The sequence below is a fragment of the Canis lupus genome, chromosome 34 (assembly GCF_003254725.2).
Source record: "Canis lupus dingo isolate Sandy chromosome 34, ASM325472v2, whole genome shotgun sequence".
In the NCBI taxonomy this organism is placed as follows: domain Eukaryota; kingdom Metazoa; phylum Chordata; class Mammalia; order Carnivora; family Canidae; genus Canis; species Canis lupus.
Window position 1 is genome coordinate 17,635,573 of NC_064276.1, and position 15,069 is coordinate 17,650,641.

At 36.4% G+C, this 15,069-nt stretch overlaps 1 protein-coding gene across 1 annotated transcript in view; it reads left to right on the forward strand.

The window, feature by feature from the left end:
• Positions 1-15,069, forward strand: part of VPS8 (VPS8 subunit of CORVET complex) — a 268,885-nt gene that overhangs the window by 18,623 nt on the left and 235,193 nt on the right. Inside the window, 4 exon segments of the mRNA XM_025451499.3 lie at positions 743-873; positions 5,855-5,948; positions 9,676-9,708; positions 10,660-10,714. Of these exon segments, the coding sequence (XP_025307284.3) occupies positions 743-873; positions 5,855-5,948; positions 9,676-9,708; positions 10,660-10,714 (313 nt within the window).

Consider the following 15,069-nt stretch of genomic DNA (forward strand, 5'->3'; position numbering starts at 1 on the left):
TAAAACGTGGTTCCCATCATGTATGCCTACTTCCTAAACATCTTAGTTGCCTTCCTACTACCTACTGTATATAGTACCCTAATTCATTAAATGAGTGGATACTGATTATATGCTGGGCATTGTACTGGGCACTAGGGAGTATAGTAGTAGACAAGGAGGACATGGGCCCTGCTGTCACTTGTCTTAATGGAACATAAGGCTTTTTACAATTTGGGTCCTAGCTTATCTTTCTAAGATCACCTCTAACTCCTGCCCGTATATTCCAGGACTACTTCCTTTTTTATGAACAAAATCCATTTTATGAAATCACTGTGTTGCAGATGCTTTCAAACCTAGAATGCATTTCTTCTGTTTGTCACATTTCCTATGGCATACTATTTGTAGTAAGGTGGTATTTGTTTTCTTCTAATTAGCCACTGACTGTTAGTTAACTAGGTAAGCATCTATAGAGGTTCAAATTTCAAGTATTTTGCTGCTAAGAATAATTTGAATAACTGCTCCTGCTTTTTCCTGCTGCAAGGAAGAAGTTTTTGGAGTGAATTCTTTGTAGAGACAGAGATCTATCTAGAGTTGAAAATTAATTTTCTCTTCTATGCCTCTCTGGTCAATAACAATGCATGGAAAAGAGACAAAAGCAGAAATAAGCATGTGAGTGTTTTAGAGAAACCCATTAATGCCTGTCTGGCAGGTATTATAATGGTATTTGGAATTGTGAATTTATTGATCCATTCTTCTAATTTAGACTGATGATGAAGATGAGTCTTTTGTTCTTGAGGATCCTACGTTGTTAAACATTGATACTATTGATTCTCACTCCTATGATACTTCCTCTGTGGCAAGTTCAGATAGTGGTGACAGGACCAACCTAAAAAGGTAAGCATTTGTTGTTGTTGTTTTTAAGCATTTGAATTGCACTTGTATATGGCTGAAATACTGAACACTTAAAATGTAAATATTTCTTTACAGTGTAGTATGGTCTGCTAAAGCCCTGTATAGGAAATAGAAGGCCCACTTGGGTGGAAATAATATGCTTGTTAGACCCTAAAGGTTTTGGCACTGTTGAGGGGAGAGGATAAAAAGGTGGATGCCATGACCACTGTCCTCTGCACCACCAGTAGAAGCCATAATAACAGCCAAGGGACCCCCCACAAGCAGTAGAGTTCTCGAAGGGAGCATGAATCAAACTTAGCACAGTATCTGTAGTGGAAACAACGGAGTTTGGTTTACCTCGCCACCCTTGTGCTCCCTGTACTCCCCATCCCCTTCTTCCCACTCTCTAAGGTCAGCTCCAGCATTCCTTCATTCCCTTGGAATGGGTTCAGAGGAGAATCACAAAATGATTAAAGATTTGGGAAAAGGACTTCTAACCCTAAATAACTTCATTTTGGCTGCTTTTCACCTTCCAAATTCTTGGAGAGCACATGAAAAGGAAAGAGAAGTGGAGGAAGCATAATGTAAATACTTTATTAAATTCATGTGTAGCTTTAATGTTGATAAAGTCATGTGTATTTTTCCTTTCTTAAATTTTGCTTGTATTAGTGCTGTCTTCTTTAGGTTGTCAACTCTTGTGGGATAGGGACCATTGCTGGAATATGTTAACCTGTTCATCACTATCTCTTACAAATACATAAATGTGTTTTTTTTTCCAGCTTTATTGAGATATAACTGACATATAACATTGGGTAAATGTAATGTGTACAGTGTGATTCTTTGATAAAAAGGTAGATGCCATGACCACTGTCCTCTGCACTGTGTGTTGTGAAATCATTACCACAATAGGGTTAGTTAACACGTTCATCACCTCCATAACTACCATTTCTGCTTTGGTAAGAACATTTAAGATTTATTCTCATAGTAACTTTCGAGCATATAACATGTTATTTTCGGCTATAGTCATTGTGCTATATACAGTAGATCCCCAGAGTTTATTCATCTTAAAACTAGAAGTTTGTACCCTGTGACCAACATCTCCACATTTCCCTCACTCTTCAGCCCCTGGCAATTACTATTCTACTCTGCCTCTATGAGTTAGAAGCTTTTTAAAATTCCACATGTAAGTGAGATCATAGAGTATTTGTCTTTTTCTGCGTGACTGACTTCATGTAGGATAATGCCCTCAGGGTCCATTCATGTTGTCACAGATGGCAGGACTTCCTTCTTTATCATGGCTGAATAACGTGTGTGTGTGGGGGGGAGAGACCACTTATCTTTACCCATTTGTCTGAAGGTGGACTTAGATTATTTCTGTATCTTGGCTATTGTGAATAATGCTGTAATATACATGGCAGCGCTGATATTTCTTTGAGATAGTGATTTTGTTTTCTTTTGATATATACCCAGAAGTGGGATTATTGGATGATTTGATAGTTCTATTTTTAATTTTTTTGGGGGAACTTCGTACTGTTTTCCATACTGGCTGCCCCAGTTTATATTCCCACCTACCAGTGCACAAGGATTCCCTTTTCTCCAAATCCTCACCAACATTTGTGATCTCTTGTCTTTTTGTTTTTGTTTTGTTTTAAAGATTTTATTTATTTATTCATGAGAGACACAGAGAGGCAGAGACACAGGTAGAGAGAGAAGCAGGCTCCATGCAGGGAGCCCGATGCAGCACTCGATCCTGGTACTCCAGGATCACGCCCTGGGCCGAAGGCAGGGGCCCAACTGCTGAGCCACCCAGGCATCCCTCTTGTCTTTTTTTTTTTTTTTTTTAAAGATTTTATTTATTTATTCATGAGAGACAGAGAGAGAGGCAGAGACACAGGCAGAGGGAGAAGCAGGCTCCATGCAGAAGCCCGACATGGGACTTGATCCCAGGACTCCAGGATCACGCCCTGGGCTGAAGGCAGGCGCTAAACCGCTGAGCCACCCAGGGATGCCCCTTCTTGTCTTTTTGATAATAGCCTTTCCAATAGGCAAAATCTTATTGTAGTTTTGATTTGCATTTCCCTGATAATTAGTGATGCTAGACAGTTTTCCACGTATTTGTTGGTCATATGTATGTCGTCTTTGGAAAAATGTTCAGATTCTCTACCTATTTTTTACTCAGATTGTTTGGGTTTTTTGTTGTTGAGTTACAAGAGTTCCTTATACAGTAGTCTCCCATTCCCACAGGGGATACATTCCAAGACCTCGAGTCTTGGAAGATATTACTGCAGATATTAGTAAATCCCATATAAACTTTTTTCCTGTACATATCTACAATAAAGTTTAATTTATAAATTAGACACAGTAAGAAATTAACAACAATAGTAAAACAGAACAATTATAAGAATGTATTGTAATAAAAAGTTATGTGAACGTGGTCTCTCTTGAAATATTTTATTGTACTATACTCACCCTCTTGCAATGAGTTGAGATGATAAAAAGCCTAGTGATGTGATGAAGTGAGGTGAATGACATAGACATGATATTGGGTTAGGCTACACTATGGACTTTCTGACAATACTTCAGAAGGAGGATCATTTGTTTCTGGACTGTGGTTGACCACAAGTAACTGAAACCATGGAAAGTGAAACTGCAGATAAGGGAGGATGACTGGGCTTTTTGGGATATTAACCCCTTATCAGATAAACCTTTTACAAATATTTTCTACTATCCCATAGGTTGTCTTTTCATTTTGTTGATTTTCTTTTGCTGTGCAAAAGTTTTTTAGTTTGATATAGTCTTACTTATACTTGATTTTGTTGATTGTGCTTTGGGTTACATAGACAAAAAATCCATTGCCACAACCAATGTCAAGGAACTTTTTCCCTATGTTTTCTTCTAGGAGTTTTATGGGTTAGGTCTTATAGTTAAGTCTTTAATCCATTTAATCCATATAATTTTTGTGAGTGGTATAAGGGTACAGTTTTTTCTGCATGTAATTATGCAGTTTTCCCAACACCATTTATTGGATACTGTGTTCTTTCTCCATTGAGTGTTTTTGGTTTCATTGTCAAATTTTAGTTGACTGTATACAACTGTTTATTTCTGGGCTCTCAATTATGGTCCATTGGTCTCTCTGTCTGTTTTTATGCCAGCATCATACTGTTTTGATTACACCTTTGTAATAGAGTTTGAAATCAGGAATTGTGATGCCTCTAGCTTTATTCTTCTTTCTTGAAGATTGCTTTGGCTAAGTGGAGTCAGTTGTGTTTCTAAACACTAACAATGAAATATCTGAAGAAGGAATAATTCAATTTATAGTAGCACCAAAAATGATAAAGTACCTAGGAATAAGTTTAGCCCAGGAAGTGAAAGAGCTGTGCATGAAAATTATAAGACATTGATGAAAGAAATTGAGGACACAAATAAATGGAAAAATATCCCATGTTCATGGATTACTATTATTAAAATGTCCATGTTCCCCAAAACCATCTGTAGATTCAATGCAGTCTCCATCAAAATCCCAATGGAACTTCTCACAAAAATAGAAAATCTAAAATTTATATGGAACTATGTTAACTTAAATGATTTTGAGCATCTCATCTCCACCTGCTTCAAAGTTATGATGACTTTTAATAAGTCACGGGAATAAGAGGCACAGCATTAGGAATACAATCAGTGATACTGTAATAGTGATATAACAGGATAGCTGGTAGCTACACTTGTAGTGAACATAACAATGTGTAAATTGTACACCTGAAACTGATGTGTGTCAGCTGTACTCAAAACATATGTTTTTTTTTTTTTTTGCCTTACTTAATATCAGAACTCTTGCATAGCGTCTGTCTGGACCCTACTTACCATTTTGACCTAATCTCTTAGCACCCACTCCCATTCTCCTGGTCCATGCTTTTTGTGTACTTGGATCTCCCCTTTCCCCCACCCTGTGCACATTTACATCTTCAGATTTCCTTTCTTTTAAATATATTTTTTAAGATTTTATTTATTTATGAGAGACACAGAGAGAGAGGCAGAGACACAGGCAGAGGGAGAAGCAGGCTCCCTGTGGGGAACCAGATGCAGGACTTGATCCCGGGACTCTGGGGCTATGACCTGAGCCAAAGGCAGACCAAGGCTCAACCACTCTGCCACCCAGGCATCCCTACATCTTCATATTTCTGTTTGTGCTTTTTTTGTTGCCTGCCAGACTCCTAGTTATCCATCAAGGCCAGATCAGACCTCTTTTTTTCTATAGCTGTCCCTTATCCCCCTTATGAATAGGATTAAACTCCTCTTTATTTCTAGTGCTTTATCCTTTGTTCTTTTCTAACATTTAGCTTCTAAGAGTAAGTTACTTTTTAGTCCCTCTAGCTAGGCTGTGAGGTCCTTGAAACTAGGAACCTTGACTTTCTTATTTTTGTCTCCCCAGAGCCCATACTTTAGTCACATAGAGGAGGTGCTCAGTGTTTGGTAAAAAATTAAAAATCATTTTGTGTATGATGATGAGTTGGGTAAGTGAAAGGAGCTGTTAGGCACAGCAGAGTAAGAATAATGGGTGGGGAATTTGAGGTGCTTGGTGGAAGAATGAGAGAGAGCAGTTAAAGATGTGAGGGCAAGAAAGAAAGGCAAGGGTAAAAGGTAGGTAGAGGTAATGTAGACATGTAGGGCAGGATAGGCAACCTTTGGTTATTGGAACCTCTTGCCTCAAGAGGTGGTCAAGGAACAGTTTGAATTGTTGAAAAAGGAATGGTGGCTTTATACACTTTCTTGCTTGTGCTTCTCTGAGGCTCAAGATGGGTTTAGGATGGCATCTTACTGTAGGACTGTTAGACTCTTTGTACCTCTTTGCAAGCAGAGCTAACATTACATTCAGTGTTGTTTTCTGCATTTCTTATTTTTATGTGTTCTTTGGTCTTTTAAAGCTTTGAAACTCTGCTTTTTCAAAAAAAAATTTCTTATGTTCTTAAACATTCCCGCCCCTTTTTAGGAAGAAGAAATTACCTGATTCTTTTTCACTCCATGGGTCAGTTATGCGACATTCACTTTTGAAGGGAATTTCTGCCCAGATAGTGTCTGCAGCTGTAAGTATTTTGTTCTCTTCCCCAGCTTTGTAACCTGCAATGGCATAATGAAGTAGGAATGAGCATAAAACAAAGCACAGCACTTCTCTTGGCCCCGAGGCTTAAAAAAAATAGAATCTGGCTTTCATGGGTTTTGTGTGATTGTTTTTGACTCATAAGACATGGCTACACATCTTGACGTAGAAATTAGTGCAGCCATGAAATAAAGGTCTGCTCAGAGTCTCTGGTGTGCCTAAATGAAATATGGCAGCAAGCCTAAAAGGAACACTATCTGCCCTTTCTTTAAATTCCTTTTCAGTTTAGTTGCCATCTTGTGTATTTGGTTGAGTTAGAGTGCTTGTTTTTTTAGTCTTTTCATATGGAGAAATGATTGATCAGAATCTTTTTACAACTGAGTGATTTTCTTGTAATTCACAAAACTCTTTTCATGTCCCTTATTTTATTTACTTTTACAACTTTGAAAGTAAGGAAAGCCATATCCTGTTTTACAAATGAGAAGAGAGGCTCAGAGAGGTAATATATTAACTTGTCTTACATCATTGGGTTAGGAGATAGCAGAACAATTACTCAAAATTGGGGTTTCTGGCTCCAGCTGTAGTGCTGTTTTATTGTGAAACGGAGGTGGTATTGGTGAGTATAGCCAGTGTATAATGGCTGGAACAGAGTATCTCTGGTCTTGAAAATTTTTTGGAGCACTGGGTTGATGCAAAAATATTTAATAGATCACTAAGACAATAGATGCTGATTCTGGTATGGGTTATCAAATTTTCCTTTGACCTCAAAGCATATAATATTTTGTGGTCTTTTTCAATTTTAGTTTTCTGAATTTATTGTGTTAATCTTATATATAGTAATAGTGATGATCATGATGACAATGATGACATTTTCATATCCCAGGGACTTTGACTTTTTTAATGTTTTCATGGAGTTTAATTGGTATTTTGCAAACTCAGTTTGGACAAAGTTTTGATTTTTCAGAAGGGTAAGAGATTTATATAGGAGTGGTATCATGACATCATTACTGCATTGCAATTGTCAGATTTCTCAGAGAAAGCTCTTGTTGTAGAAAGCATACCAAACCAAACCAACAAAAAAAGCAAAAAGAAAGAAAGTGTTCTCTGTGGGCAATTGGTATACCCTGACCCAGCTCATATATCATGGAGTCAATTTAAATAGATAGTCAAGCAATGGAGGGAACCTGGGCAATTGTCCTTCCTCTTTTAGGTGGAGAGTAACTCAGATTTGCTAGAATGGGAACCACCTGTTGAGGATTACATTTCCATGACGTTTTCTGAATTTAATCCTTATGTAGGTGATGAAATTCATTCCTTTCAAGATCAAGATGAACCAGAACAGTCATTTGACCCACCTGTGCAGTTTTAAAAATATTTTGAATAATGGAGACTGAACTAAAACTCAGACACTGAACATTGATTAGATAAATCTGTTATTTAAAAGGGTTTCTTCTCCCTCTTGAAGAGGAGGGAAAAATTCTAATAAATCCCAGAGTGTTTGCATTCTATTCTTATTTCATTGCTATGGCTGAGCTCCTTTGGTCTGTTAAAATGAAAACTGCTTTTCCTGTGACAGTGCTCATACTCTGCCTTTCTAATTTTGGATTACCAGCTCAATTTAAATTGTATGCTTTTCTATGATGGTTGGTTTATTAACATGCAAAGCTAGTTATATTTTGGGGTATCTCCTGAATAAATGTTCAGTAATGCCTTCAGCCATGTGGATAGTGATGTTCCTAGGGTGGCATGGGGCCTTGTTCATCACGGCTTTGTAGTGTCCATGCATGGAGAACACTTAGGAGAGATGAAACTTTTGGGGTTGTGAACTTCATTCACAACTCAATGGCAAATGAAAGTACTGTGATAGATGACTATATTTTAAATTACTTAAAATTAATTTTAAAAAGTATTTATTACTTTTATGATCATCTAAGATAGTAGAGACACTTTAGCAGTTTTTTTCTGAAATGTGTCCAATGTGTAAGAATCTCCTGACATGCTGATTAAAGTGCAAATTCCTGGGCACCACCCCAGACATACTGAATTGGCATCTTTAGTAGGGTAGCATGGGGATCTGTATTTTATTTATTTATTTATTTATTTAGTTTTAAAGATTTATTTATTTACTCATGAGGGAGAGAGAGACAGACACATAGAGGGAGAAGCAGACTCCATGCAGGACACCTGATGCAGGACTTGATCCCGGATCCCAGGATCACGCCCTGAGCCAAAGGCAGATGTCTAACCACTGAGCCATCCGGGCGTCCCAGGGATCTGCATTTTAATAGGTATCTCAGATTATTTTAACGTAGCCTGGCTTTTGAGAATCACTGCTCTATGATGTTGCAACACCAGTACTAAGATTCTGTAATCTCTAAAGTGCTTTCCACATCTGTTTGTTTTTGTTTTTGTTTTTTTTTGCTTTTATTTATTTCTATTTTTATTTTTGCTTGTTTGTTTTCTTAGTTTTAAAGTAAGCTGACTTCTGATTTCATTATTCAGGTTCCATTTGAACTATACTTTATGTTCTTCATTGCTCTCTCATTCTTTTTCTCTATCTGGACACAAAGCAATCATTTATCAGATGTTTATTTGCATGCATCTTAATTGTCAAGCATGTTGCATACTTTACACACACATATCCAAACAAGGTTGGGGATATCTTACTATCTAGAACATTGAACATAGCAGCTTTGTGATTGTTCTTCCTTATATTCCCATGCTCTGGAATAAGTTTTTTAATTAGTTCCCAGGAAGCTCTATAAAGTTGTATAAAACAGATTCTGTCTTCCTAGAGATTCTAACAATTAATTCACCACATTGACAGGGACAGACAGAAATGTAGAAATGATATCAAAGAGGCTGGCCTAGGAACTGAAGCTCTGAGTTTGAGACATAGTTTGACTACTACTTGAATAATCTTGGGCAAGTCAGTTAAGCTCTTTAAAACTTATTTTCTTAATCTGGAAAATCAGAATAATACATGTTTTATCTGTCTCTTGCAGTTTGAGAATCCAATAGTGTAATATATGTATATGAAAGCTTATTGCTGCTACAGTGCTAATTGTTGTAAGCCCTTATTTAAAGCTATAGAAACATCAAATAGGTACCTTTACAATTATATGATACTTTACATTTAATTTGATCCTTAAAACAATTCATTGAGGTAGTTGCTGTTTCCTTTAATAGATGAGGAGACTAATACCCAGAGAGTTAGGTGACTTTCCCGAGGTCATACAGTTACTCTGTGGACTTAATTTTTTATTTTCTTGTGCTTGAGGACCGACTGAATACACCCTGCTTGGGTTTTATTGAGGGATTATTGTATAATCTGCTTGATAGGAAGCTTAGAGGAAAAATATCTTTACCATGTTTCCCTTTTTAAAAATCTTTATGTACTGCTATCGTAACAGAGTTTATTCACATTATTGAAAGTGGGACTTCTTCCCTCTTTTCCTTTGTGTTTTCATTTATAATTAGTACCTTTCCTAAAGCATTTGTTAGTTAGTAAAATAAAATGACCCACTCTTATGCTCTTTATATTTTGTTGTTATGTGCAACTTTTGTGGTTTCTCTTAGTTGGGGGCAAAAATGAAGGTTCCACCTCTTGTCTGAATTGATTTGGATCAAAGTATATGCAAAGAGAGGGGCTTATATCATTTTCTGTTTAAAAATGAGAATATCATTTCAAATGCTCTTTTAATTTCACTTAGGACAAAGTGGATGCTGGCTTGCCTACAGCAATTGTAAGTATACTTTAATCCTTTAAAGGTAAGCTTTCTCTTTGATTGGATTTTCTTAGATATATTCTTCTAATGTTCAAAGTTATTGCATAAATTATTATGATAATAAATTCATAAGTCATTTACTGCCAGTAATCAGGTTTAAAAATTTTCCATATTGAATGTTCTCTTTCTTTCTGGTGTGTTGTTATTCTTCAGGCTTTTGTTTGAGAAGCATATAATGGAATAATGATTAGCCTTTTCCAGGTTTATTTATATGTGCCCAAGTAAATTTGCTCCTTCTGTGATTTGGCCTCCCTTTGGTTATAAGGGAGTGGAAAACAGCATTTGGTGAAATCACTTTGTGGTAAATAGTACATTTAATAGTTCTGAACTCCCTTGCCAAGCCTGCCAAATAGTAAATCTGTGGCGCGATTATAGAGAACTGGGGGATATTTGAAAGCACACTAGTGCCCTCTTTTCTTGAATACTTCCAGCTGCCTTCTGTAGCTTTCTTATTAGTTAGTCAATTGGTGAGGAAGTGGGCTGAATTTTGAATATTTCTGGTGCCTTTTGGCTCCTGTGAATAAACTGAAGGCTTTCTCACCCCTTACCCACACCTCATAGCTGGCTCTTGGTTGGGTAGCATAAGTGCCTTTTACTTTGTCTGGATCCCTGAAAAAAAAATTTTTTTTAAATTGCTTTAGAGGAAGCTAAGTGGTGTGTTTTTGCCTATAATGTTGAACATATGATATTTTGATATTGTTACCCTTGGAGTAAATTTAGAGGGATTCCCAGAAATAAAATGTCCTGAGTTTCATTTCCCGTCTTACCTCCTAGTTGAAATTCTCCTTATTTATAATAGTTGGTATGTCATCTGGTGCCTAGAGGAGAGAAGACTAACAAATTCAACTCGGATTGTTTCAAGATTCTTGACATACTATCTCAAAATGTAATCTTCCCTTTTGTTCTCAGGCAGTGTCCAGTCTGATAGCTGTGGGTACATCTCATGGATTGGCTTTAATATTTGGTAAATTTTAAGTACTTTCCTTACTGTAGATATTAAGTATCCTTTTGACCTTTATATCTTTTAATAGTTGAATTGTAAACTTAATTTTCTTGTGAAAAAAAAAAAAAAAAACAGAAAAATCTAGTTCTACTGTTAAAATTACTTGACCCAAGCTTATTTTGTAGCTCATTACAAGTTTATTTTCTTCTTTATGAATGTATAAGTTATATCTTTTAAATTTTGACTCTACAGACCTAGACAGAGAGAATATAAAGTTGAAAGGGACCTTGGGTTGTTCTCTTGTCTGCCTCAGTTTGTGGTAGTGGTGATTTTTTATTCTAAATCCTATCCTAGCAAGTATTCTAAAATATTTTCAGGAAAAGAGATTCACAGGCTTTTTCAGTAATTTTTCTTAGCTCAAACTGCAATAACTTCTTTATCATTTACATTGTAAATCTCTAATCTGAAAAATTTCTCACTTATAATCACATTCTTTTGTTAGTTGAGAACTTAACGTTTATTTATTTATTTATTTATTTTTATATATTTTTTTATTTTTTATTTATTTATGATAGTCACAGAGAGAGAGAGAGAGAGAGGCAGAGACATAGGCAGAGGGAGAAGCAGGCTCCATGCACCGGGAGCCCGACGTGGGATTCGATCCCGGGTCTCCAGGATCGCGCCCTGGGCCAAAGGCAGGCGCCAAACCGCTGCGCCACCCAGGGATCCCACGTTTATTTATATAGTAGAGATAGTCTTCAGTGTTTTCTTTATTCCCTGCATGAGACTAAATAACCCTAGTTTTATTACTCTTTGCTTTGCTTTTGAATTCAGTACTATCAGCAGAACATCTTCTGGGTTTTTAAAATTTTATTTAAAAACTATGAAATAAAATAAAAACTATGAGATAATATTTTTCTATTTTAAAAAAGATTTTATTTATTTATGAGAGACACACAGAGAGAGAGGCAGAGACACAGGCAGAGGGAGAAGCAGGCTCCATGCAGGGAGCCTGTCGTGGGACTTGATCCTGGGTCTCCAGGATCAGGCCCTGGGCTGAAGGCAGCACTAAATCGCTGAGCCACCTGGGCTGCCCTTTTCTATCATTTTTAATGTTCTCTTCTGCATCTTCAGTCTTCTGCATCTCTCTTAAATGGGATTCCCAGTAACACTTGTATTTTAGTAAGGAATCTACAGGATATTGTATAATGATTACCTGGGAATACTTTAATAACAGTACTACAATTTGATCTGTGTTAGCCTTGCATCATTATTTATCATATGAGTGGTTGTTTTCCCCTGTGTTTGAATGGTTTGAATTCCTATTTATAAATATCCTAAAAATCCTAATTATCATGTGATTTTAACACCTATTCTTTTCAGAGGTGATTGATTTAAGTAATAGAGTTTTGTTTGAAGGTGGAATGAAGGAACACAAAAATAATTCTTTTCAGAGAACTTTAGAATTGATTCTTTGAATAATAATTTTTTCCGGGATCCCTGGGTGGCGCAGCGGTTTGGCGCCTGCCTTTGGCCCAGGGCTCGATCCTGGAGACCCAGGATCAAATCCCACGTCAGGCTCCCGGTGCATGGAGCCTGCTTCTCCCTCTGCCTGTGTCTCTGCCTCTCTCTCTCTCACTGTGTGCCTATCATAAATAAATAAAAATTAAAAAAAAAAAAATTTTTTTTCCTTATTTCCTAATTGATATGTGTTCATAGTAGGAAGTTTAGATGAACAATGGGTTGAAGATACAAAATAACAAACTCTACCACTCAGAAATAATCCCTAACATTTCTGTATGGCCCTCTAATCTTTTTTTGTACATGTGTGTATGCACACACCCATGGAATCATGGGTGGAATCATGTTAATTTGTAATCTGCTTTTTCATCATAATCAACATCTTTGCGTGCAGTTATATATTCATCTATAACATCCTTTTTCATGGCTACATAGTATTCCTTTAAATGAATTCATCATAATTTACTTAACCATTTCCTATACTAAGACATTTAGGTTGTTTCTAAACAAACAGTATAGCAATGAACATCTTTTGTAAATGCATTTTTGTGCACATGATTACTTCCATAGAACAAATTCTTAAAGGTGGAATTGCTTAAAGTCCAGGTATGAACATTTTATTTACATGTTTTTCCAGGTTTCATAACCTAATTAATTTAGGAATATTTTAAACACTTATTGACATAACTTAATTGCTTTTAGAAAGTTTTACCAGCCTGCTGTCCTATCAGGTGTAAGAATAATTCTTTTTTTTTTTTTTTTTTTTTTAAGATTTTATTTATTTGAGAGAGCAAGCATGAGCAGGGGAAGAGGCAGAGGGAGAGAGAAAGGGAAAAGCAGACTCTCTGCCAATCAGGGAGCCTGATACAGGGCTTGATCCCAGGCCTCTGGGATCGTGACCTGAGCCAAAGGCAGACGCTTAACCGACTGAGCACCCAGGTGCCCCAAGAATGCTTATTTTCCTATGCAGGCATAATTGGTGTTAGAGTGAAAGGATTTAGGGAAAGGATCCTAAAAGGACTTATAGTTTAGTCTTCTTATTTTATATATGAAGTGGTTGAGAACCAGAGAGATTAAGAGAGACAGAGCCAAGTTCAGAATCAAGAAACACTGAATCCTAGATCAGTGCATTTTCACCATTCTCAATAATTCTCTCCTGAGAGAAAAGGAGGCAGATTCCAAGATGGATGAAGAATAGAAGAACTAAGATGAGCCAGAGTCAAGTATAATGTATATGTTTATCTGTCAGCAGAATGCATGTTGATTTTGTTGTTGTTGTTCCCAGTTGCCAGTGTTCACTTTTCCTCAGCTCCATCCTCTTTAACATCCCTTCCTTACCACAAGGTTATAGGGATACATGTCTGTTTATAATCAAACCCACTGCCACAAATTAAATGAATTATTTAAAATAAAACCAATTGAGGGCAGCCCCAGTGGCTCAGTGGTTTAATGCCGCCTTCAGCCCAGGGCCTGATCCTGGAGACCCGGGATCGAGTCCCATGTCAGGCTCCCTGCATGGAGCCTGCTTCTCCCTCTGCCTGTGTCTCTGCCTCTCTCTCTCTCTCTCTCCCTCTGTGTTTCTCATGAATAAAAAAATAAGCAAGCAAACAAACAAACAAAAAACAATTGAGAAGAGTACATTGTCTTGCTACTGTCTTCTTAATTTCCTTGGGCCTGCTTCTTAATTTTTTTAGATATCAACTGTTTTGTTGTAGATATGATTAAATGGTAACCTTTCTCTACAATCTCATGGAAAAGGAAATATGCCAAAGTGAACATTTTGAGAAAAAAAATAATAATATCCTGGTTATGCTTTGAGTTTTTAATCATGCAATTAGTAACTTTTACTCAATATTTTTGTGGAAATCTGGTTATTTGGACAGTGAGTTTTAACAAATGGATTAAAATTTGCTTGAATGGCAGTAATAAATAGCAGAGTAATGATACTGTGAAGTGTCTAGAAGTCTGGGTTAAATCTGATCTCATTTAAATATCTTTGTTGATCATAGGAAAAGAGTAGCAGGAAGAGTTATACTTGTTTTAAGTGACATTAGATTCTTTATTGGAATAGGGGCCTGGGTCATTCAAATAGTGATCAATGTAAACTTCTTAAAGGTGATGTATGTTGCCTCTTTTAATGGATTATAGGTATGTGATATTTATTATATATCTTGGTTCTTTCCTATATACAGGATCTCAAAAATTCAAATAGTTGTAAAGATGCGTCTCTATTCCAAGGCCCTTAGTTTCCTATTTTTGGAGGTTGCTAGTATACTTTAATAGATTATCTTTTTGAAGCTGTTGTATTTCTATCAAACTTCCTGGACTTGGATTTACTTACTGTGCTATGATTTGGATATTACGCATTTTCTCTTTCTCATAATCAATACCTGAATGTAATCATAAATTTGTTAATCACATTTAGTATCATTCCCAGAGATAACTAAAGGTTGTCACTTAGACTTTTGAAATTTTACCTGTCTTTTCTCTGAACTTTTGAACTGATTTCTTGCTTTTCTCTTTCTTTTGATCTTTCTCCATGGATTCAAAGGAAAAGGTATAGTAATTTTGGTTTGCATGAGTGACTGCTTTTCTTTTGACCTTTTTAGTGTTGAAAGAGAAACTGTCAGTTACAGTTGATGCCTTCTTATGAAATGCTTACTGAAAAAAAACCAGCTAATTGAAACTGGTTAAAGCAGGGAATTATTAAAAATTATGTCTATGCATACTTTCAGTGTTTTATTTTGACTGAAAATATACAAATATTCATTTTCTCCTTAATACTATGATACAGTGCCAAGCCTTTTCTTTGAGTTTGTTATCTGCCAGTTGGAGGTCAGAAGCTCTTTTCTTTT